Here is a 24,865-nt window from a genome sequence, read left to right on the forward strand (position 1 = left end):
GTCTGCTCATACCTTGCCAGGAGAGAGCGCTGTAAGAAACGAGTGCTCTGCTGTGCTCTTTGGGAGGTTCCTGGTGGCAGGGAGCAGCCCAGCCCTGGGGCTTCAGTGCCCTAGCTCCCCTGCCTACAATTGCTGCAAGCTGCCAGTGCCGCCACTGCTGAGCCAGAGGGCATCTGAAAGGCAGCTTGGTTGTACTAGGCTAAATCAGACAGTGGTAGCAGGGATCCAGGGCTTGCATTCAGGAACTGGGGCTCCCCTTCCCAAAGAGCTTCCTGCCTTGAGAGAGGTAGCTAAGGGAGTGACGAGCAGGGATGAGGGCCCAAGTTGTCCTTCTGACACTGAAGTGCTGCATGGCTTAAGCTAAGCTACTTCTGTTGAAAAGTTCTGCTGACCACTCTCCCAGGCAGAGATGTACCCACCGCAGGGAGCAGACTTCATTTGTTCAAGTCTTTGGGCCCAATTCTGCTCAGCTACACCTGCCTGAATCCAGCATAAGGGCCTGTGTCAGCACCAGTGGAACTGACTGCAGAGCTGGCCTGGAGGGGCTGGTTACTCGTTTGCCATGGGCTAGATTTCCAGAAGGGCTGACGTGGCCTCCTTTGCCCCAAGGTGGTTTGTCCCTGAAGGATATTTGGCAAGTATTTGCTTCTGCAGCCATCTGAGCACAGGATACTTGTTCCATCACTCAGCTAGGAGTCAGGACTCTCACCTACCAAGCAGGGTTTGACCCTGTGCTGTGCACATCTGTCTGTGCCCTTTGGCTGCCAATGCATGGGCTGTATCACAAAAGATCCTTGCCATGTTTGCTAGGTCATCACTCATGGATTGTGAACATAACACGCGGCTGTATTGGCTGAGTCCTCTGACAAAAGGATGTGTCCGGCTCTACGGGGCTGGAGTCCTTCTCTCCTTTCCGATTGCTTTGCTGTTTGCTTTCATGACTGAACTGGTACTGGTTTCTGAATGGCATCGGGGGCTACAAAGGACTGGGGAAAGGGAAGAGTTTGCAAAGCAGAACAGCTAGCAAGAGAGACTTTTGGTGGGGGAAACCCTGCTCTGGCCAGAAAGAGGGTGCTGATTATCTGTCAGCTGATGAAAATTAGCACTTCTTCAAAAATACAGCCTGCAGGGCCATGCTCCCATGGCTGGGAGTGCACATGCAGATTGGCCCCACCAGTCCTGGCTGGAGAGTCAGGGCATCTGGTCAGAATCAGCACAGCTGGAGTCAGAAATGCAGCTAACTTCAAATACACTTTAGCTGACCAGCCATTTTCTGTGACTTAAACAACTGCTAGTAGAAATTCATCAGACACAACACATCACTCAGACATCATGCCAAACCTGGGATGCACTGAAGTACACTGGCTTTTTATTCCATGCATTTGTTTGCTATGACACTCATTCTTGTTCCCATCACTGTACACAGTTCAGTACAGAAATCAAGTTTGTATAAGGAAGCCACAGCGCAGGGAGGAGAGAGAGGGAGACGAGAGATACTAGGAAGGGCAGAGATGAAATGGTCACTTTTAATACTGACAGAGGGAAAAAAGAATATTAACCATAAATGCCAGAAGCCAGGCTGGTGTTGAGGGGCTGTCGGAAGCCATGTTGCATGGGGAGTGGGCAGGGAGCCCACATCTCAACCTTTTCCTGGGAAAGAGCATTAATAGGGAAGAAAAAAAGAGTAGCCTCTCTGCCCATGGGGCCATTCTCTGGGCCTTTTCAGCCTGTCATTGCCCAGCCTGAATGGCACTATTACTGGTACCTCCATTTTCACCCACCCTTTATAATGCCCTAGTACAAACCCTGCACTCAAGCAAGACAGGAGCAACTTCTGCACTCAGCTCCACCCGTGTAAATCCACAGTAGGTCAGCACGCTTTGGTGAGGTCACTCTAGGTTTACAGGAGTGTAGCTGAGAGCAGATCTTGGCTGCTAGTTCTCAATGAAAGGACACCTTCCTAAGAGCTATGGCCTAATCAACCAATTAAGTCTAGCCTTTGTGACATGAACGGACACTCTATGGCAGTCGCTATAGAGCTCTTGCCTGGAAATACACAATCTGGCCTGACCCTTCCTACCTTGGCACGTGATAACTGCACTGGCCCAGCGGCATGGATTTTATTCATGTTATGGTTCAGATTATGATCTCTACTAGCATGTTCCTCAGGTTACTTGCTTCCATGGGTACCTGCATAAACTCAACCCCCCTGTTTGCTCCTCTGGATCACCAGCACCTGCAGCCCTAGGACTTTTATCCTAAGCCCCTACCCTGCTTTGGTTTTCACCTGCTGCAATGTCTAGTTAGAAAAGCTCCTGGTGCTGTGGAATCAACACAAGAATACCAGACACTTTGTGCTGCCTTTTAGAGAGGCGCTGCATCCTAGTGACAATAGGGTGTGCTGCCTGTTGTATCATCGTTGCTGAGTGGCAAAGCCCACATCCCAAAACTAGCCCCTGAACGCATCCAGTGCTGGATCGGGCCTGGTTTACAGAGCAAACTTTTTTACTGATGTTCAGGTTAAATTGCTCATATTATTGCTCCATCCCTTGGCTGGGAAAGGCAGCCTGCCCGAGTGACATAAATCCAGCAGTGCAGCACTCTGAGGAAGGGGAACCCAGCAGTGATCATAGTTGAAGGCTGGAAGGGACCATCTAGTCAGTCTGGGACTAAATAACAGGTTTGAAACTTCAGCAACGAAGAGCTGTTTTATGCGCTATAGTGTGGCATATTTGAGGCCAGATATCTTAGGACAGAAGCAAGAACTGAAATATCCAGATCCTGTCCAGGCCTTCATGGCTTCTGCTTTTAGAGCCTTGATGACAAGATCCTGGATATTAAAATTGCTGCAGACCCACACATGACTGCTGCCTGCTCTGACCCCTGGCCCAATAAAACTGGGGGGTGACTACAGCGCTGGTAGGTTTTTCCTTTTTTACTGCATGGCACGTGAAGTTGTGTAGCGGCTTGGACTGTGAGAAGGATGCTAACATGAGAGAGTGTGTGTGGAAGGTAGGCCAGGGGCTTCATTGCCAGTGCACGGTATACTAACTAGATCAACTGTGCTAGAAAAAGTGCACGTGCCTTTGATTAAGGGTAGATGCAAAACTAGATCATGCTGAACTTTCTGGGATGGAGACAAGCACAGGTGCAGGCTGGGCTATTGCACAGTACGCACCAAGGTCCAGTCGTGAATGCCACTCTGCCAGCGTGACTCAGGAGAGCCTGGGATCTCAGACAGCAGCTGCTGTCCACATGCCAGTCCCTATTAACAGGGCATAAGAAGCAACCGACCCCTGCCAACAGGAACTGGGGGAAGTGCCTCTGAGTATGAAGAGGAGGAGCAGACCACTGCTAGGGTGGACAGCACCCACCAAAGGGGCAGATGTTGGGGATGATCTTGTATGGCCCCCTACGAGAGGGATGAGTCATTGTGACAGATGGCAGAGCTGACCAATGCGGTTGAAGGCCACATACTCGCTTGCGTCTCAGAATGTGTTAGCAGGTGCTACTGTGACTCTAAGAACGTTCAGAGACCTCTACCATGTCACTCACCAGGGGTTACCACTGCCTCTGCATGTTGGCAGCAGCTCTCCTGTGGGCACAAGGGAAACCTTTATGTCTTCTTAGGCAGGGTCCGGTTGATATGGGGTCAAAGTACCTGACTTGAGGCTCTGGCCATCTATAGCATGGGGTCGGGTGGTATCTTCTTGCCTATGCCGTCTGGCTGCCTGGGGAAATGAGCACTTGCTTAGAAAACACTTGACATCTCAGGTGAGCAGGGCTGGCTTGGCACATGGGTGGTCTCTCTGCACATTACAGTCCAGTAACCAGATCACCCTTAGCAGCAGAGCCTCTGCTAGAGCTTAAAGCTCTCTGCAGGGCAGGGCAGGGCAGGGCATCAGCACTCCCTCCTGGGGTGAAACTCCCCATCCCTGGCACACTGAATTTGGCCCCTCTGCACTTGTGGGGGTCAATTGGGCCCCTGCTTCCAATTCCTAGGGGGGTGGCTGCTGGCCCTCTCTCCTTGACCTAGCTGTTTTATGCAAACATTTGGGACCTCCAGTGCGAGGCCATGTGGCCAGCCCTCTGTATCCACCACTAGTATGGATGCCCTGCTCTGTACTAGCACCCCAGAATGCCTCTCCACAAAGGCTCACTCATCAGTGTTCTGCTTATTTCTCACTATAAACCACTCACTCCTGTCCAATCCCTCTCTCACTCCATCTGCCCCTCTGCAACCCCCCCACATCCTGTTGTCCCTCCCTCAATCAGGAGCAAACAAACTGCCCAGTTTCAGCAGTGTGGAAGAACTCTAAAGCCCACAGAATCATACAAGATGAGGGTTGGAAGGGACCTCAGGAGGTCATCTAGTCCAGCCCCCTGCTCAAAGTAGGACCAACCCCAACTAAATCATCCCAGGGCTTTGTCAAGCCAGGCCTTAAAAACCTCTAAGGATGGAGATTCCACCATCTCCCTAGGTAACCCATTCCAGTGCTTCACCACCCCCCTAGTGAAAAACGTTTTCCTAATATCCAACATAGAACTCATGAAACTAAGTACCCCCTCCATCGCCTTGCAGGCCAGCCCTGACTGACACAGCCTCCAGAATGACTGTTCTGTATGGGACACCAGCAGGGGTCACAGCAGGAAGCAATTACTGACAGCCCCTGACACCAGCTCTGCTCCCAGCCTTCTACGACGCACGTGACGAGAGAACGATTGTGCTAGCAGAAAAGCCAATCTTCCGATCTACAGAAAAGTTAATAAATAATAAAATAATGTAATAACTTAAGATCTGCGTGTAGTCCAGCTACAAAAATTTAAAAATACGGAATAATTTAACTCATACAATACTGCTCTCTGTATAAGTAAAACATTTTCCTTCATTCTTGCCACTAGGCTATAAATTACCAAGGCTACGTTCAAATCAACATTTTAACGTGAAATGTAAACAAACAAAGCAACAGAAGAACCTGTCTACGGCCCATCCCTGCCGGTCAGCTGAGGCTCATGCTGCTCCTGCAAGAAGGCCAATGTCCCATTCTCTGTGGTAACGATGTGCCACCAAGGACACACTGCACTAGCCATGACAGCCAGGCCACGAGGAAGAGCAGCTGCCTTTCCCAGGGCTCTTGAGGCAGAACTGAAATTTTTCCAGAGGGAAAATAACTGAGAAAGACTGAAATCTTTGTTCTGTATGTCAGTTAAAATGAGCCGTGTGACGGCCCAGGGAGGCCACTGGGTGCTAGGCTGGTTACCCATAAAGGCCAGTGCCTCACCCTTTCAGATAACCCCACGATGCGTCAGTTTCTCCTCCATGCTGGAATTTATGGGCATGGGATACACTCTTCGAGGTCCCTCACATAAAATACACCCACAACCAAAGTCAAGCCCCCCACCCCCCGCCCAGGTAATTGAACCCAAATTTTGTTTGCTGTTTTACACCAAACCTGACATGAAGGGCAGGCAGCTGTTAATGCTTCCAAAACCAAATCATTAATAAGCAGAACAAAGGGAGGTTGATACTGTTGTCCAGTCCAGGCCAACTCATTCTCTGGTTTGCTCCCAATACATAGCTCTCTTCCTTGGCGCTGGCCAGTGGTGTGATGTTGTGATAGATGGGAGGTTCAGCACAGGTGTCTCTGGTTTCCTCCTCAGCCTACTTCTCAGACTAGTCTTTGCAGAATGTGCTTTCCATGGTTCTTGTGTTTCTAGCACTGATTTGATTGATTTTTTTTTTAATTGAAGGAAACAAATGGAAGAATGGGAGATAAGGAGAGGAAGTAAACTGTGGGAAAATGGCACTCTGCCTCTGAAAGATCTTTCTCTTATCAGCTGGAAATTCACAGTTTTGTCTGCGATGGTGAAGATGATTGATTATGTTAAGAAGTGCTGTTATACTAAGTCTTGAGAGAGAACGAGGTTAGAATACATCTGCAGGATCTCACAAAAAATGCTGATTAAAAAATAAACAAAAACCCCATAAATTAACCCCCATTATCACATTCCTGGGGGAATGTATTGATTCAGAAGACCCTGGATGTAAGCACCTTGGTACCACATTTCTCCAGGAACATGTCCACTTTCTGATTAAAAGTGACCTAGCTGGTTATACTGAATGCTGTTTGTTCATAGGTTACCTTTCAGTAAGGCACCTCTTCTGCGTCTTCATTTTATAAGACTGATTGGATTGTTTCTCTTTAGGGCTTTGAGACCTGGTCCCCTGGGAGAGCAGCAGCAAAGTCCTGATGTGTCCATCATGCTACTTTTGTAAGACTCACAAGGATGTGTCTCTTTCATTTGCTTGCTTAACTTTTTTGCAACAAATTATTGTGGTCTCTCTATACATAGTCCACTCTTTACAGTAAAAAGTGTTAAAATGTAAAAAAAAATAAATATTAATGTTACAGTAGCTAGATTATTCAATAAAATACATCCCTGCCATTCTTGATTGAAATGCTCAGTGAGAATTAATTTCATTTGGACATTTTTCCAGAGGTTCAAGTTATTGCAGATCACTTCTGGGATGGGGAGGAGAAGCAGCTTCTCTTCCTGTCAAAATTGGGAAGGGGGGGGAATGAAAGGAGTCTTGGGGAATCCAAATGCCAGTATCAGGAGGGTTTTGGTGGGGAATTTGTCATTACCAAGTAGCAGAACTGCAGGGCTTATTGGTCCTGACGGTTGCATCAGAACACTCCCCCTCGGAAGAGTCACAATCCGATTCTCCATACTGTGCCTGGTTCTGCAAGGCAAAAGGACAGAGAAACTCTCTTAGTGATTTCCCCGCACTGCAGAGTGACTGCACTGTCATGTTTAGCATCTGGTTGGTAGAGGAGCAGGAAATAGGGAAAGGGCCGCATCAGTGAGCCTATCACTTCTCATCTTATGACAGCTAAGGGCAGAGGGCAGAGGGCATTAAGGATCCATGGAGGGTCACCTCTGCCCCCCAACACCTAGCCCCAGAGACCTGCTGGCTAGTGAGTGTAACTGGTGGAAGTGGGGAAGGGAGAGCAAGGGCCTTCCTCCCCACACATGCCCATTGTCCTACTTAGAATTGAAGCTAGGCCAATCTAATGCAAAATTCCTAAAACTTAAGAAGTTGGAGAAGAGGGAAAGCAGAGCAAGAAAGATGGGAGAATGCAGGCACACAGGGGATGCCATATCTGGTCAGACTGGGGATCCATCCAGCCCAATATCCCGACTCCAACTGTGAGGAAGGTGCAAGAACCCCCTAGTGGAAAATGAGAAGTAACCTACCCCTAGAGGAAGTTTTTGTAACTCCTTAGGTTGACGTATGCCCCAAAGCAGGAGGGTTTATTTCCCTTCCATTATTATTCAAATTCCTATTTTTTATCCTATCTAATGTAACTTTGGATGTTTCATTAGCCATATAAATGGTCTCTTCTTCTGAAGCCTATTAGGCTCCTGGCCTCAACAATATCTAGTGGCAATAAGTTCCACAGGCTAATTGTATGTTGTGTAACTTTTATCAGTTATAAATTTGCTGCCTTTCACTTTCTTGGAATGTTCCAGGATGCAGAGAAATGCCCAGTCAACTCTCTCTTGGCAGAACCTCTCTCATGGCCTGTCTATGCATTCCCAGGCTTTTCCCTCTAGTCATATGGATTTCTTGCCTGGCTTCTAGGTATTTTCACCACGCAACAGAAGAGGAAGGGGAAGACTGAAGGTCCCACTTACCTCACAGGTGTGCTCATCTGCACAGAGCTTGCCCAGTGACATCTGTGTCTTCACCCTGCGCACGGCGCACTCTTTGTCTGAAAGCCCATCAGACTGAGTGGAGATCTCAATGGGGATTTCCGGAGTCTGGGACAGCATGTCATCCAGCTTCTCAGTCAGCTGGTCTTCCAACCTGTTGGCCAGCTCATCTGGGCTGTTTGAGTGGTCGCTGGTGTTTCCCTCCTCTCCATCAGACACAGAGAAGTTCTCAGAGCTGAAGGTGGAGTAGGACTGGCAGCTACTAATGCAGCGGTGAGGCCTGCAAGCCCAGGAGAACAGCTTAGCTTCACTTCGCTCAATCCTTGCATTGCAGTGTTTCTGTTTATACTGGTAAATCACTTCCCCTTCTCCACATTACTGGCTGGGCTGCTCCACTTCACACCCAAAGGAGCTTGGCCCTGACACAGCTAACCTGCGTCCACGGAACATTCTGGGGAACCTGCATTAGGACGGTCTCCAAATGCCACCTTTTGGGTAGTTCTAGTCCCATCCTCCACCTTTGTAAAGTTCACTAGGCGACAAGGGGGGCAGCAAATGACACTTCACCTGGAGTCGGGCTGCTGATGGTAAATGATTCAGCCCTGCCTGGGGATAAAACCCTTCTGATTGGTTCCTTTCCCCACCTTCAATCAGCGCTGCTCTGCCCAACCCCTCAGGAACTGAAACTATTCTCACAAAAGAGGAGGGGAAGAGGGAGCACAAAAAGCCCAGGAGCTCAGGGTGTCCCCTGCCCCCTGAAACAATGGGACAGCTCTTCTGCACCTCTACCCTGCAGCACCCAAACTGGAAGGGGCAGAGGGGATCCCACTGCAGCCCTGTCCCAGTCCTTGAAGGGGGGTAAAGAACCCCAGGAGCTGCAGGAGAACAGAGGTGAGGCTGGGGGAGGAGGCAGAATTGATGGGGGATGGGGGGAGAGAGGAGAGGGTTGAAGGGGCTGCCAGATGTGATGTCTCTTCATTTCTGTAGAAAATGAGAGTGCGCCCTGCCTTTTTCAATCTGCTCTATGCATCGGGAACAGGCTAACCACACGTTGCTGGCACAAAGAATTATTATTATTCGGAACAAAGCATGTTGCTAAGGTTGCAGGCACACAGCCATGGTTTGAGACAAAAAGCATGAGGAAAATGTTTCAAAGTGAATGACATGACCTAAATGTTCAAAACACCATGAACTTTAGGCTTATTTTCTGGTTTTTACCAAAATTCCCAGAAAAGCTCTAGCTTGGGCTGAGAAGTGGCATGCTAAGTTTCACAGGGAGAGGTCTCTTTACAGAGAAGTGGAGAAGAAAAGGTTTTTGTTTTAGGGTGGGGATGGGGAGCAAAGGGCTTTGTGATGGGGTGTCTACTCTGCACAAGGCAGAATAAGTTAAATTAACCTGATTAATTAACCTGATAAGCTGCACCTAGGGGAAAGCCAGGACTTGAAAGGCTGATTGATGATGGAGGCCACCTGAGAAGGAATGGGCAGGGCTAGTATAAAGCGAGGAAGTTGGCAGCAGAAGAGGGCTGCAGGGGAAGTAGTCTGCAATGACTTCCTGGGAGAAGAGACGTGTGTTTGGGGCTATGGAGTTAAGTAGTCTGCAGTTACTCCCTAGATCACAGGGGCTAGGACACAGGGTCGATCCCTGGACTGGAACCCGGAGTCGAAGGCAGGCCCAGGTTCCCCTACCAGCCAGTGGGGAAGTGGCACAGACTGGGCAGTGGAGCAGAAGAATGCTTGGGACAGTCGTCCAGCGGGACTTTGTTACCGGGCAAGGGGAGGACTATAGTGATTGGGCCAGAGAGCCAAGCCAGGAAGAGAGAGCACCCTGAGTTGCAGAGAGGGAGGATTTGGGGTGCATGAACAATGGAAGGGGATGCTGGACCTGGAGGGAGCTAATGTCCAAAGCAGACAGAAGGCGGCAGCCCAGCAATGAGTGTACCCTGTGACAGGCTTATAAAGTGAAGTTAGCTTTAACTTTAATTACGGCTCAGTGCGGCCTTGAACCGTGACTGGAGCTCCTCGATACTACTACAGTAGATGTTATAATAAGTGCAAAGCACTGGAATACTTTCTATCGATCCCATATGAAACTGCGCAACTTCTCAAGCACTATAGAACAATGACTGAACATGTCCTCGCTCCTTTCCCATCTCCCAGCTTCTCCCTTAACCATGTGTAGTTTTCAGCACACCCCTGCAGCTCCTGGGATATCACAGCTACTCGCTTGGTCAGGCTCTTCAGAGCCTCTTCGATCATATGTTCCACTGCCCCTCTCCTCAACACAGCAGGTGCAAGGGCAGCACAGTGTAGTGCTCAGCTTACCTCACCGACTGGAACTGAATCACTGCACTGTCCCAGTGGATGCCTCTTCACGCAGTTTAAGCAGCACTACCTGGCTGATGCCCCAGCATGCTGAGTCAAGCGTACAGCACTTCGAAAACCCCCTGGGCAACTAGTGGACATTGGAAGGGCACAGAGCCCATGTGAACTTCCTACCTGATGCCCTGCCACACTAAAAAAGGTTACTTTCCAGGAGGCAATGGTTCATGATTAATCAGGAAAGCAGGTGATGCACCCTGGTGCTGAGTAAATGCACTGCAGAGCGGATTTCATTCCACATACTGAGAAAAGCCACTACCCATTTGAATCACCCAATTTACACGAAGGTTTCAAGCACTACAGTTCCCATTCTCTACTTGCTCCAGCCTACTGGGAAGGAATGATGCTGAATTTTCCATGATAACTCATGGTGGTATTATAAACACTTGCCTGCACCTTTTATTGCAGGATTAATCAGAAGGGATATGGGGTCTGTCCCAGGAGAAGAGCCTTTAATCCTTCACACCTGGCAGTGGCAAACAGCTTCAGAAGGCAGCACAGGGCCAAAGTCTATACTCTCGAAGCCACTCGGTGCAGATTTTACTACACTTTCCACAATATGAATCCTTCAAATCCCTTTGCTATGCTACTCTTTGCAATGTTTTGTTAAACATAAGTGCGCCTGCATTACACAACTCCAGAATATTCATTCCTAGCTCTCTCTTTTCCTTACAGAGACGTTGTGTTATGGGGAACACGCTCTGTACATGAATCTCTGTAGCAATTACAGTGACACCCATAGCAAAGCTGAGACACAGACAGAGCAGGGTGCTTTTGGTATTGATGCACTCCTTTTCCACTTTTACTCATGTGAAAACCCTTTCAGGACAAGATTCAGTGATTTCTAAGATTATGAAAGTCGTGGGCAGCACCCATAATCTCACTAAAATGACTGATCAATGGAAGAGCCTGACCACAGCAGCCACAGCCACCTGACCAACTCCTCCAGTAGGAGGAAAGTGGGGAACAGAATGAAGCGGAGTGGCACCTAGCTGAGGCATCCTGGGGAGGAGTCAAAGAACCCAGGAGCTGAGTAGAGAAATTCAGTGTAAACCGTGTAAGCCCAATTGCTGTAGCTGAGACCCAGACTAAAGGACTTTAGTTGGATGTAGCTAATGCTCTTTAAAATGTTTCACTCCACTTCCCTGCTCAGCCTCTGGCCTCCTCTCCAGGGCCCCAGCCTCAGTTTCTCAGATGGGATCATGACCCCAGCCTTAGTGGGAGGACAGGGCCCTGTTTCAGATAACCAGGCTTTTGATGAAGTGACATCCATGCAGTCAAGGCTGCATTGTTCTAGTCCCGATGCTGGAGTCATTCCCTTGCCCTGTGCAGCAACAAATCTGATAAAGAACTTTTGAAATATGCTGTTGAGGGTACCAGACCTTGGCAGTTTCAAGCTTAATGGTGGAGACCCTGGGGATACTAGCAGGGTGGCAGTAACATCTTGCACTGGTCACATGTAGTGAGGTTCCTGCCCAAACAAGACCAAGCATGAGGCATCACAGAGGGGACACTCGTGTAATTGATATTGGAGCTAGCAGAACAGGAGCTCTTGCCATAACTTGCGATGCTTATGGTCAACACAGGACTGGCCAGACCCTTGACAGTGTATCACTACAGAGCTGGATACATTTCATGCAGATACATGAGCAATGGTTCCACAGGGACCTGTCATATTGTGGCAGAAGGCTCAGAAATCCCAGCACAATGCCATGATGTTAAGTGAAATGAAACCAAACCAGACTCCTATCACCCAAGGAAGGATTGGAGGGGTTTAGTTTTTTACCTCTGTCTCCGCGGGAACTCCACTTCACTGTCCACTTCTCCTTCTTCCTGTTCTGAAGAGTCGTCACCACTCTGGCAAGGGGCAAGAGAGAGAACAATGTTACGGGACCGATATAAAATAATCATACAGCTCCCTGGCTGCCTCTCTTCTCTGGTACAAAGTCACTGCATCAAGAGGTTTTATAGCATTTAAGGCCAGAAGGAGCCTGAGATCATCTACTCTGGTCTCCTGTACATTGCAGACCATTACATCACACCCAATTACCACTATATGGGGCCCAGAACTTGGGTAGACTAAAGCACTTCAGTCCTCAAGAGACTACGCTGTTGTGTGCCACAGGCAGAAAACAGGAGGGACCGCAGTGCCGCCAATGCCCCTGCAACGGCAGGGAACTGATAGATGACCTATGCAAAGATGATCCCTGAAAGATGAACCACTTCCCCATGCTGCAGAGGAAGAGGAAAACCTCCAAAAATCCCAGCCAATTGAACCCAGAGAAAAATTCCAACCTGACCCCAAATCTGGTGATCACTTAGACCTAGACCACATGAGCAAAGCCACCCCAGGCGGGCATCTAAAACACAGGATTCTCTGTAACACCTCAGATCACTGGTCCACCATACCTGGTGTCCCATCTCCAGCCGTGGAGAATCCCTGCTGTTTCAAAGGAAGGCAAAAATCCCTAACCCTCAAAATGCATCCAGCTCCCTGGAAAAACCCTCCCTGACACCTGCAGTGAACAACTGAAGTCATGAAGTGTGAGATTAAATTACATTCATTGTCATAATGCACAGCTGCAAGTGTTATGAGCACGTCAAGGGCAGTGCAGGGATTCTGTTCTCTCCATGGCCCAGGCAGGAAGGGAATGAACTGCAGTACTCCAAACAAATAAGGAGTCAATAAACTTCAGCAAGCTAAAAGCTACAAGAAGTGGAACTGTGTAGGAAATTCTGAGATGTGGCAAATGTTTCATACAGGACTGAGACACATCTGGTTGCTGACTGATTTAACAGGAAATCCAAAAAATTAGGTTTTAAGAGTCATTATGCCTGAATATTACAACGGTCTGTGTTAAAATAGCTAGGGCAACTTCTGAGATTGCGGGAATATCCCAGCAATATTCCTGAAATGGTGACTAACATAGTCAGGGTTTAGATCTTGTCTTCACAGGGACACTGCCTTGGCAGAACTATAGTGGTATAATTGTACTGCTATAGCTATGGTGGCATTACTGCCTGTGTGGATGCTCTACTTCAGAAGAAAAGTGACTTGGTTCTGATATATTATTACTCTGCTTTGTGCTTTGAAATGAGGTAATTTTTCTGGAATAAAGTTATTTCTTTTCCAGAATAGAGTATCCACATGGGGAATTATACCAGCATAGCTAGAGCAGTAAAATTCTACCACTAGAATTCTGCCAATCAATTTCCGTGTGTAGACAAGCCACGGACTGGCACAGTTTTAGGGTGCTTCAAGTGACAAGATGACCAAAGACACAGAATTCAGGAGGGATTAAAGAATATGCTTTATTGTGGGCTTGTTAGCACCTAGCTTTGAAATATTCTTTGACAGCTACAAGGTCACACTTGAAAGAAAATGATTCTAATTCTCTGTTTCCAAAATGATATCATAAAGGAGAGATGTATAGTAATTTGGAATGATAATATAATATAACCTGACAAAAATACTGAAAGAAAACCTATAGAGATAAGGTAGCAAGAGACATGGCACTGGATTCTGGAGCATCAAGAAGGCTTATCATGGTATTAGGAGCAGTAGGGTATAACCAAAAGAAATAAAACAAGTAGAATTACAGTAATAAGGACACAGTCGCATAGTCCCCGTAACTCTCTGAACAAGCTGGCTGACTCTAGTCAGTAATGCAAAAAAGCAGGGGAGCTACCTGAGAAAATTAAAAGTGAGAGTATACCAAAGTCTGAAGGAAGCAAAAGGCAACTGTGAGTCAGAATTGGAACTGTTCTGTCATCACCTTGAATAGTGGATGTTGACCTGGTTATTGAGAGGTTTAGTATATAGTTTTAGTTTAATAGGGGTCTGCTGGGAAAACAAGCAGGAAGGAAAAGAATAGCTGAAGATAACTCACCCTTCCACAATCATTAGAAGGTTGTTAAGTGACAATACCAGGGAGGAAAAGGCCTGGGGACTGGAAGATCAAAAGGATCATAGCACAAGAGCGAGTTGTTCAGGGGAACCAAACTAAGGCATAGGCACGCATTGGGGGTGTTTGAAGAAGCTGGGCCTGCGTAGGCTACCATCACCCCTCCTGCCAGGTTTCAGAGCCCGAATGTCTACATGGCCATTTTTAGTGCCATTGTGAGAGACCCACAAACATGAGCCTGCAGACCTGGGCTCTAAGACTCATGGCTACAGGGCTTTTTGCCACACAGACATATCCTAAATGCTTTTTTCCTACTGTTAAAACAAACACCACCTTGATTGATGTAAGAAGGCTGGCTGGTCACTATATACACAACTGGTCACAGACTCCCAAAGGGAAGAACCACAGGCATTGAAGCCAGTTGGACCTGTTGGGGTAAGTAGTGTTGATACAGAGGGTACAGCAGGCCTGGGCCCTGAGTAAAAGTGGGAGTTTGTAAAGGCAAAAGGTCTGAGACCTCGGGGGTACATTCAGAGAGAACAGAGATGGCATAGAGGTGCTGCTAGCCCTGCAACCATGACAGCTTTAATGGAAGCAAAGTAGCTTTGACAGTATGCTGAGCTCAATAGTCTCCCTGACAAATGATCATGTGTGGCTTTTGCACCAAGGATGTGACCACAAATGAGTTTTAACCACTCTCTCCAAATCTAATGTATCGGACTTCATATAAATGCCCTTTGTATTTCTCCTTCAGTGTAGCTTGTCCTTTTCTGTGATCCCCCTCCCTTCTTACACCTGCTTTTCTATCTCTTGAAAAACTGATTATTTTATTAGCTTACACATGAAAAACTATATTAAAAGAACCATTATTAAGGTTGCAAAGTCAAGTACTGAAAAGTTAGGAAATGCCAGGTTGCCTGTGTAACCTTAATTTGCCTCCCTTGTATGTTTGTATTATGATATATTCTTTAATTATGTGACTGCCTTAAGCATCACACCATCCTTTCTCTTCCTGTAAACCCGTCTTGTTCACTATATACCTTCCAAATTCCGCAATGAATGAGACAAAGCCCTATAGAAAAAAGTCTCATTCACTATACAACCATGATTCATACCCAGAGCAGCTCCACCCTGTTCACTGACTGAGGCAGGGGTCCTGTGGGGCAAAAACAGTATGTGACCATATAAATAAAGACTGTCTCACAATGCATATACACAAGAGGGTCGATTTAAGGTTGCCCAGGCAATCTGTATTCTGGCTTTTCCTAATTGTGGAGTACTTGATTTTTGCAACCTTAATAACGTTATTTTAATGCAGCTTTATGTGTGTAATTTTCTAGGATTTTTTAAAAAAGCAAACTGAAAAAACCAGAAATTCCTTCGTACTGACCACATGGAACCACACTGACACCCAAATGGGCCACCAGCAAGGTTGCAACCTTTAGATCCACTGCACTCTTCCACTTGAGCTAGTGGAGCTGATGGCAGTAGTAGGTTGCTTTCCTCTATGTGGACCAGCCCTCACTCTGGAGATGAGGTAAACATTTTGTCAGTGGGTTTCATGGCTATTTGTTACCAGTACAGGAAATGTTGCAACTCGAGAATCCTGCATTCTAGTCCAGGTTCTGAGAGGAGTGTGCTCCAGTGTTGAGAGCTTTTTGGTCCTATCCCCCCACATCTGCCATATTCTACGCTCATCCCAGTTTCTGTCTCCCTTTGACAGTCAACCTTGGCTCCATCTCCCAGTCCCAGTCTCCGTCCCGTCTCACTTCACCTTCAGGACCCAGTCCCATTTCAACCCTTTTTGTCCTAGTTCCAGTCCCCACCCTTGTCCCAGTCTCTCCTCTGGCCACATCCCCAAGCCCTGCTTCTCTGTTCTCTGCATTCCAGCCAGACTGGTTCCCACTTCTCTGCCTTGCTGAGTGCCAACAGGGGAAGTAGTGAGAGCACAAAAGACAATACCCCTTCTCTCAGGTCCTGTTCCTGGCACCACAGCACTCCCTGGCTGCAAAGAGGAGCAACTGCAAGGAAAGTCCTGGAGCCACAGGCTGGAGCATGCTCAGTGCAGACAGAATCTTTGGGTTATTTAGCTGCCAAACTCTAACAGGTCTCTACTGAGCATGTGCAAACTGCAACTTTTGGAATCTTATAACTTGGCTAAATTTAGACAATGTAACAGAAACTCCAAAAGGCATTTTGCTGACACAAGGGTGACACCTATGGCAACTCTGGAGTTCCTGCTCCAAAGCATAGAGGAGCTAGAGCGTCTCAAAGAAATGGATGTGAGAATTTTTTCTAACATGGCAAAACAATGCAATTTCCCTGACTTTGTTCTGAGAAATGGCTGGACCATTTTTTCTGAAATTTTCAAAAAAACATTTAGCCAGAGGCAGACACTTGGCATGGAAACCTTCAGTCCAAACAGTTAAAGTTTGCCAAAGTTATATGTAACTGAAAACAGTCTTATAATGGGAAGTGTTAGGCCACCTTAACCATAGGCAGCACTACCACCTCCACTTATCATCTTCCCAATATAAACTACTTTAAAAATAAAAGGCTTATGCACAACCTTCATTCTGCTGCTTTGTGTCTGGACTGCTATACCGTTACATACTCTCTCTCAAACAATACCATACCACATCGTACAATTTTTTTCTGGGAAATTTTAAACATTGGACATAGTTGTTTTAAAGACTACTTTTCTGTCTTTACCTTTTGAATGGGTCTGGGTTTGCAAGGTAGAACTGGGGCAGCCGGGTGTTGATGGGTGCCTAGCAATGACACTGAATTGCAGCTGTTGAAGTCTTCCTCCTCCATATTTTCAGGAAGCTGAGCCTTTTCATACAAGGGACCACATGTTGTCGATTCAAGTTGGTTCAATGGACGGCATTGGTTCAATGGCCCTGGTTCAATGGACGGCATCTGCTCCTGACCACTGTTCACCTGCCTACACTGAGGACAGGGGTTGTACGGGTCTGCTTTACAACAATGCCAGCGATCAACCTTGTTTTCCTCATTCTCCAAATTCCTCCGGCAATCAGCTTCCATAGCAGTTGAGATGAGATCGGGACTGGAGCCAGACATGCGCCTTTGGGCATGGTTACTGAGGGGGCTCCGCAGGGCTGCTGCAGGACCAAAGTACCGCAGGCTGTTGGCACAGTTCATGATGTCTTGCCCCTGGATGTTTAGCCTGGGGTGATGGCCAGGGTAATTGGGATGGCTGTGCTGCTGGTGCTGCTGGAGGCTGGGATGATGAGAATGAGGATTATGGTGATGAGGTGATTGGGGTGAGTTGTCCTGTGCTGGCTGGTTTTTCAAGATCCCTGCAAATTCGTTATAGCTGCCTTTGCTGTTCCCTCGTCGGTGACGTGGTTTGCAGCGGTATCGGCCTTTGCTATTGAGTGTTGACATTTTGGGACTTCCTGAGACTGGTGAGCTGTTGGCTGCCACCTCCACACTGGATATGCCCTCTGACTTCAGCAGGTCTGGCCTAGGAGACAGGTGAAAACAGAATTTAACTCTGAAGGCAGAACTAAGTCATGGCATCAGCCTGGGACCAGCGAGTCAGTCAGCAGAAGTAAGCACAAGCGGCTGCAGCAGGGACCTGCAGACACTGAGGATGTCATCAGACTCTGCTCTCTACAGTCTGTGGACATTCTCTCCCTTCTGCAGATTGGCTGTTGGCTCCAACTCCCTTCCCCTGACTTCGGCCTCTCTCCTACCACCCTCCACGTTCTCTGTGACCGATATTGTTAAGTTTATGTATCACTGTGGGCCAGGCTGTGTTCTACTGCATGCAGGAGGGCTCACACCTCCAGGAACTAAAACAGTGTGGGGTGATTTAGAGGAATCACAACTGTAAACACTTGCAGAGAGGTGCCACCCATTGGAAGGCTTCCATAGACTGGTTCAAACTGGGTTTTCCAGAGGTCAACAGGCAAAAAAGGGCTTTGGGCATACAAAAGCTGTGTTTATACTGACTCCGGGCCCTATTTCTTATCCAGCAAATGGACAGGATCTTGTGTCCAAGAGACCCAGCCCTTGCGGAAGGGTTGGAAAAATTTTGGCCTACCAGTGCCTCATACAATTGATGGGGGACTCCTAGTGTGTTTAGCATTCCTACAGGAATGTTTGTTGTTTTCTCTGTGATGCCTTTACCTTAAGAATAAATGTGCTTACTTAGAAAGAGCTGTATGGTAATTTGTAACTGCTTGGCAATACACTGGTTATAGACCTTGGAGAGAAAGCAATGTACAGGCACTGGCTTCTAGGCTCACAGACTCATAGGCTTTAAGCCCAGAAGGGACCATTGTATTCATTGAGTCCGAGTTCCTGAACACCGGAGGCCACAGACCCTCACCTACTCAGGGGGCAGGCTGGCTTGCTGGGGAAATCACTGTGTAAGGCAGGGGGCTATGCAGCCTTGCAATGCTCGCTCAGGTGGAAGAGAGACTCAGGTCTATGCCCAAGAGAGGTGACAGCTTGGAGACAGAAACCTCCAGCGGTTGCCCTCCAGGGAGCACAGGTGAAACACAGGTGCAGTTACCCAGAAATGGTGACAGTCCCCTCCTTCCTCTCTCCTCCCCATCCGCCTGACTTCTTCCTGCATTGTCCCCTCTCACAGCCCTCTGTCTTTCCATTTCGTTAATCCCCTTCTAATGAAGCCTTTTTTTTTTAAATTAAAAAACCTACTAACTTCCCACCAATAAAATCATGGCACTAACACATCATTTGCAATCCATCTCTGCTTACATGTTCTATCCCTTTCCCTCACCCCTGGTCTGTCTCGTCTATTTAGCCTGTAAGCTGTGGGGCAGAGACTGTATCTTATGACGTGTCTGTACAGGGCCTAGCACAATGGGACCCCCAGGTGCCATAATATAAACAACAACAGTGGCCAGTTCATTTCAGCTACACAAGAATAAACCTCAATCACAGATTGTTAATCAGCGATTTTCCCAGTGCATAGAATCCCAAAATCGGAGGGATACAAAACTAAGGAAAAATTCTGAAAATCTGTCTGCATGAGACTTGCCCGAGGTCACACAGGGACTGGGGCTGAGCTAGATGCCTCAGCAACAAAACCATCCTTCTGTGAGACTTGGAACCTGTTTCTGGCCACTCTCTGCACTAGTGATCTGGCACTGAATTTGCTCAGACTAGAAAATATTTGTTTCTCCCTGGAAACTCTGCGGGATTCTGAGTGTCTTGTATCACCACCAGTAGAAAGCTTCTGTGGACCCAATGTTTCAACAGGGATGCCCAGGTGAAACTGAGAGCAGAATTTGCCCCTACACCTTGAACTTAATTAACAATTGTGCTGTTGATGTGGCAGTCAGACTATGGTCCAGCTTACTCACTCCTAGTGGGGCTGGTTCTGCTTCGCTAGCGGGACTCAAGGGTAGAACCCTGTCTGACAATGAAGCAAGCAGGAATATTCAAGAACATGCCCAGAAAGCAGATCTGTTGAGCAAGAAGCAGCCATTTTCACCCAGTCACATTTCCCAGAAAAACCACACTGTCACTCTCTTGGGTAGGTCTTGCTTTCCTGGTTAGGATTTTGTTTTTGTGCAGAGGTTTCTTACCGTTTGGTCTGGCCCCCTGACTTATGAGAAACTCCTTTCCTCTTCATCAGCTTCTCCATCGCATTGGGGTGGATTATCGGTCTGACTGGGTGACGCTTGTAAGTCCCAGGATATTTCTTTTCCACAGCTTGTTCCCGTCTGGAATACAGAACAAAGAATAAATCCCTAGTCTCCTCTCTGTAAAATGGAAGTTGCTGCTGGCTGGAAAAGCAGCTATGACCTAAGTAGCGATGCACATTGGGTGCTTGTTTCATGGACTGACTAGGTGTGTGGTGTGTTTTGCACTTGAACAGGGCCTACTTATTTTCTACTCTCTTGTGGGGATCAGGTGACTTATGTGACCCTGGTTCACAATCTAGGGAACACTCTCCTCTCTTTACAGAGGGTCTGATGGCATTTGACACAGCTAGTAGCAAAATATGAAAGCTCTCTTCTCTCTTAGTCATCAGCAGCAGGCTGCAGAGGAGGATATTTATATGGAGAAATCTGTCTTTCACCATCCTTAAAAAGAATACTCTCCAATCGGTACAGTGACTTAGAGAAATCAAGCAGAGACCCCGCTGCCTGGTCCTTTATCCAGGTCTGGAAGTTTGCTGCTACAGGCTCAATTTGAAAGCATGCAGAGTAGTTTAGAAAGGACGGGACCTATTTATTTCAAATTCAGAACAATCTCCTGGATACAAGCATATGTGCATCCATGCTCCCCTCTCCCCAGACATACGTACTTGATGAGCTCCTTCTCACGGACCTCCAGCTGCAGCATGATGGCACTGAGCTCCATGTACAAGTTATTGGCTCGCTCTAGCTTCCTCTCATAATGTTCACGGATATCTAACGCATGCCTGTTAACAAGAAAGAAAACACAACGCTCAACTGGATGGGGGTCTTGACCCAAGAAGGGCAGAATAAACACTTCTTATTTGAGAATGGGGGAGGGGTTAGCCAGCTAAGTTCTATGGCCTTGGCTATGTCTATACGAGAGTTTACATTGGCACAACTGTACTGATGTAGCTGTGCTGCTCTAAGAACTCCCGTGTAGCCACTCTATGCCGATGGGAGAGAGCTCTTTCGTCAACGTAATTAAACCACCCCAAGCGGTGATAGCTACACTGGCAGGAGAAGCTCTCTTGGCAGCATAATTCTGTCCACACTGGAGCTTCTATGGATGTAACTTATGTCGCTCAAGGGGTGTTTTTTTCACAAAAAAAGTGGTAGTGTAGACATAGCCCTAATCTTCACTAGGGTTTATCTCCACCTGACAACACGTGAAAACTACCAAATTAGCTAATGTGGTTAAAAACTCATCTGTTTTCCTGATGGGGTTGCTCTTGAAGTGCATTTATGCAGAAGCCTTCCAAATGGAGTGTGCATTTGCAAATCATGATACAAGTTAGAGGTTAATGTTCAGAAACAAAGAGAACTGATTAGCTAGGACAGAGGCAGGGAATCATTATCTCTCACTATGGTCAATAGCCCCAATGGGGTGGAGTAGCAGAGGTGAGTGGTGAGATCCTCGACAGACCTGAGCTCTTCTCTTCGGCGACGAATCAGCTCTTCATCTAGCCGGTGTATGCAAGTCCCTTCACTCTTAATTTTCTCAAAGTGTTTCTTTACTTCTTCTCTCCATTCAGCCTATGGGATGTCATTTTATATTCATGGTTACACAGCATCATGATTCATGGCAAAGACAGCTCTGCAGCAGAGGAGTTCATTCTTCTATTACTGGGTCTTACCCCCACATTTACACACTCAGACCACCACTTACACGCTTCTCACCACCTCTCTACCAAAGAGCTTTTGTCCTGACCGGTCACACCCCTGCAATACGGAGCCACCATATAGCTCATCCATCCCAGTCTTGGCCTGCAGCTCCCTTTTGTTATTCCAGCTCTAGGGCTGTCCTCAGCAATGACTAGTAGTACTGACTAGAGCCAGGTACAGTGCTAGCAGGCATCATGCAAGTTTCCATACACAGCTCTGCAATACACTCAGTCCTGACCTCCAAAATTCCCTGCTACTCCTATTCAATCTACTGAAGTTCTTAAATTTCACCTACCCCCCAGTATGGAAGTGCCCTCCAGCTCTGCTACAGAAACTACAAAGCACACCATCATATGGAAGCAAATGTCCACCTGGCACTAGGTTTCTCAAACTCATTTCACATCGCCACTGAGTTAGATCTGAACTGTGCCATTAAAACCTCAAAAGTCACTGTCCTTTGGTGAGTGCATACTGTGAGATCCCTGCTCTAAATGGCTACTCAGGCACTGGGGCCATCAACACAGATTTTTAATGGTGACATGCTAGAGATCCAGAAGCCTATTTTTATTTTCTTTAATTAAAATAGATTCTGACTCCTCTGGCCGTCAAGCTCCGTGCAAAGAAGAGATTGCGTGTGGGATGGTTGGGGGAGTAGACCCTCCCCGCCATCTTAAGGATCCAAACTCTTTTTTAGAGGGACATTAGAGAGGGCAAACCCTGAATGTATACAGGGACAGGGGCATGATGGGGTCTCCTTTGCTGCAGGGAGAAGCCTGGTATTTTCCCAGGATAAAGGAACTTCAGTGAGCATTGCATCTGCTTCTGCCAGATGTGACCAACATCATGGACACATGGAGCATCTTTGAGACTACTGTATCAACTTTAGAAATGTTGTACGTATCCGTAATGGCTAGGAAATGTACTTTGACTCCAAGGTGAGTTACTTGGGTTTCATGCAGGAATTAAAACCCAGGAATGCAAATCCCTAAACAGGTAAACAAACTTGAAAATCCTCAACCCCCCACCCCCTTGAATACCTCCAGGGGGAAAGTGCATCTCCTGGTTTGAGCTGGCTGAAGAAGGCTAACAAACAAAGAGAACTGTATAAAGTGACCAGCTGGACACGGGAGAGGGTCACTCTTATCCAATCCAAGAAGGGGCATGACACTGTGACCAAGAGGGACAAAGTCAGTGGAAAAGGCCTGAAGGACAGGGTCTCCATGTGGAAGATGGGTGACTGCCTGGTAACTTAAGACTTAACGTATGAGCTATTTAGTGCTCTTAAGATACGCTTCCTCTGTACTGCTTTTGTTCTGAATGAACAACACATAGGAAGGCTATGAAGACCGGCTAGTCACTGCCCCCGAAAGAACAGGATGGCAGGTGCTGAACTTAAACCAGGCTTGATAAGATGTTCATAGTGAATTGCAACCTAACTCCCTGCTCCAGAGGGAGAAGGTCACAGGACCCAGCCCCAGTGAGGTGAGGCTAGAGACCTAAGTGCGGTGCCTGCTCTCAGGGAGGCCACAAAGGAGTGAGAAGTGCAGTTATCTTGGGACATGACACGCCAGGGACTGAATGTGGTCCTTACAGCACACCTGTCTTCTGCACCTGCTCCCTCACACACACAACCCATTTGGCATTTTGGGTTGATCTTAATGAGCCCCACCAGGTCCGTTTCCAGGAGCTGCCACATAAGACCAGCAGAATAGCCCTGTTTCTCACTGAGCCTCCCATCCTCTCACATCACGCCCCCCACAGACCCAGGCCAGGGTGTGCCTGCTTTTGCATGGCGCTGTGCAGCCCTCTCTGGGCCCCAGTCCCAAGGTCTCAAGCTGCTGCCAAGAATCCCAGGAGCCCTGTGACATAAGCTCTGCTGCCCACTGTAGTTCAATCTTAATGAGTGTTTGGTCACTCCTCAAATCTGAGAGTCTTTACAGGCACAGTATTAACCCTCCAAAGAAGTTCCTAGCCTTTGTGGCCCTAATAGGGGTGCATAAGTCTGTAGAATCACACCTCATGCGCTCACCCTCCACACAGATCTCCCCAGTCTGTCAGGTGAGGAGCAGCTGATAGGGCCAGGGAGCTGGTACTTTGGGGATTCTGCACAGGTTTTTTCCCCCCTTTTGATTGCCGCCTTGCAGTCCTAGGGTTCCTTCACTGTTCTGGGATGGCTCTTCCATCTGTCCGGCTGCCTGCCCTTCCCTGCTCCACCACAGCTGTGGTTGTTCCTCCGGCAGCTCAGTCTCCAGCTTGTTTGCACCCTCCAGCCAGACACCAAGTACTGCTCCATCATCAGCATGTCCATTTGTTCTCCTACTATCTGGGGCTTAGCTTGGAGCCAATGAGCTCCCACCCCAGCATGTGAAGGGCTGGTAAAATGTGTGTGGTGCAGGGCTCAACTCTACACCTGCTGATACATCTGTTTCCAGGCTCCAGACAAGTCTAGAATAGCAGCTCTCCTACCCTTGTAATCTGGAGCTGACCATTTGCCCAGCCATCCCTGTCCTAGGCTCAGTAAGTTGCTTGTGTCTCTTCTCTCAAAAAGTGAAAGGGGCCAAACAAAGAGCCCATGACCCCTCCCATGATGCTGCAGTAGCTACTACTTGGAAGTGACCAGCTGACCCTCTAGATTCTTTTCTATTGGACTTGGACGGAAGAGGGCTGGAATTTATGGGAGGCCTAGATGGTGCACACAGGTACATGTGTCTCCAAAGAAGCTCTAGGACAGCTGAGGCTTGGCTGCAGCCTGAGGGTACGTATACATTCACGGTGGCACTGTTGATGCCACCAGATCGATTCTGCAGGATCGGAGCGGCAGTGGAGACAAGTTCAATCTATCCGGAAGTCGACAGCGTTAATCCACCCTCACAAAAAGATTAACGCTGAGTCAACGGGAGGGCATTTCCCTTCGGCACAAAGTAGTGGGGATGCTGCACTATGTAGAAGTTAGGAAGTAGATGGGAGATACACAAGCTACTCTACGTAGCTTGCATATCTCCCGTCAATGGCCGCCGAATTTCACCAGCAGTGTAGACCTAGCTCCAGTTTGTTGATCCTGTGGGGTCTCTCTGGTCTGCAAATGCTGTAAACTGCTGTAAATGCCAGACTGCAGACTGGGCTTGCTGGCCATTTGTAAACTGCATTAAGCCTATTGGGCTGCCATGTTGGCCTGCAGCCTAAAAAGCTGCTGCAGCTATTGCTGTGTCATCAATTTCAGGACTTCTTCCAGGTCTATCTTTTGGGTAAAGGGTGTCTGGAAACACCATTGCTGGTACAAATATCCCCATCCTGTTTTCTGAGCACAGCAGGTGCATACACTCACAGTTTGTGTCCAAAGTGTAATCCCTTCCTAGCATATGCCTTTACTGTTACCATAAATAGCAAAACATAAGCCTCAGCATAAAATTTTTCTGAGGTTGGCTTATGACTGCATTTTCCCTTGCAAGACCCTCCTTTCCTTGGCCTAGGCCCATCTTTCCCTCTCAGATGCAAACAAACTCATTACATCCT

The 24,865-nt window shown here is 47.7% G+C and overlaps 1 protein-coding gene across 3 annotated transcripts in view; it reads right to left on the bottom strand.

The window, feature by feature from the left end:
* MAP3K13 (mitogen-activated protein kinase kinase kinase 13) overlaps positions 1-24,865 on the bottom strand; it is a 140,894-nt gene that overhangs the window by 4,824 nt on the left and 111,205 nt on the right. The window contains exons 12-18 of one of the 3 annotated variants that reach the window (XM_067538763.1): positions 21,114-21,223; positions 20,317-20,433; positions 19,592-19,729; positions 16,719-17,496; positions 11,888-11,958; positions 7,702-7,999; positions 6,648-6,745 (exon numbers count right to left, since the gene is read on the bottom strand). In XM_067538763.1, coding sequence (XP_067394864.1) covers positions 6,648-6,745; positions 7,702-7,999; positions 11,888-11,958; positions 16,719-17,496; positions 19,592-19,729; positions 20,317-20,433; positions 21,114-21,223 — 1,610 coding nt within the window. Of the gene's footprint in view, positions 1-1,352; positions 6,746-7,701; positions 8,000-11,887; positions 11,959-16,718; positions 17,497-19,591; positions 19,730-20,316; positions 20,434-21,113; positions 21,224-24,865 lie in introns of those variants that run through there. The other 2 variants (XM_067538764.1, XM_067538765.1) reach the window with 2 other exon arrangements.

The sequence above is a fragment of the Emydura macquarii genome, unplaced genomic scaffold (assembly GCF_026122565.2).
Source record: "Emydura macquarii macquarii isolate MOO-44397 ecotype Brisbane River unplaced genomic scaffold, CSIRO-AGI_Emac_v2 contig_499, whole genome shotgun sequence".
Taxonomy (NCBI): domain Eukaryota; kingdom Metazoa; phylum Chordata; order Testudines; family Chelidae; genus Emydura; species Emydura macquarii.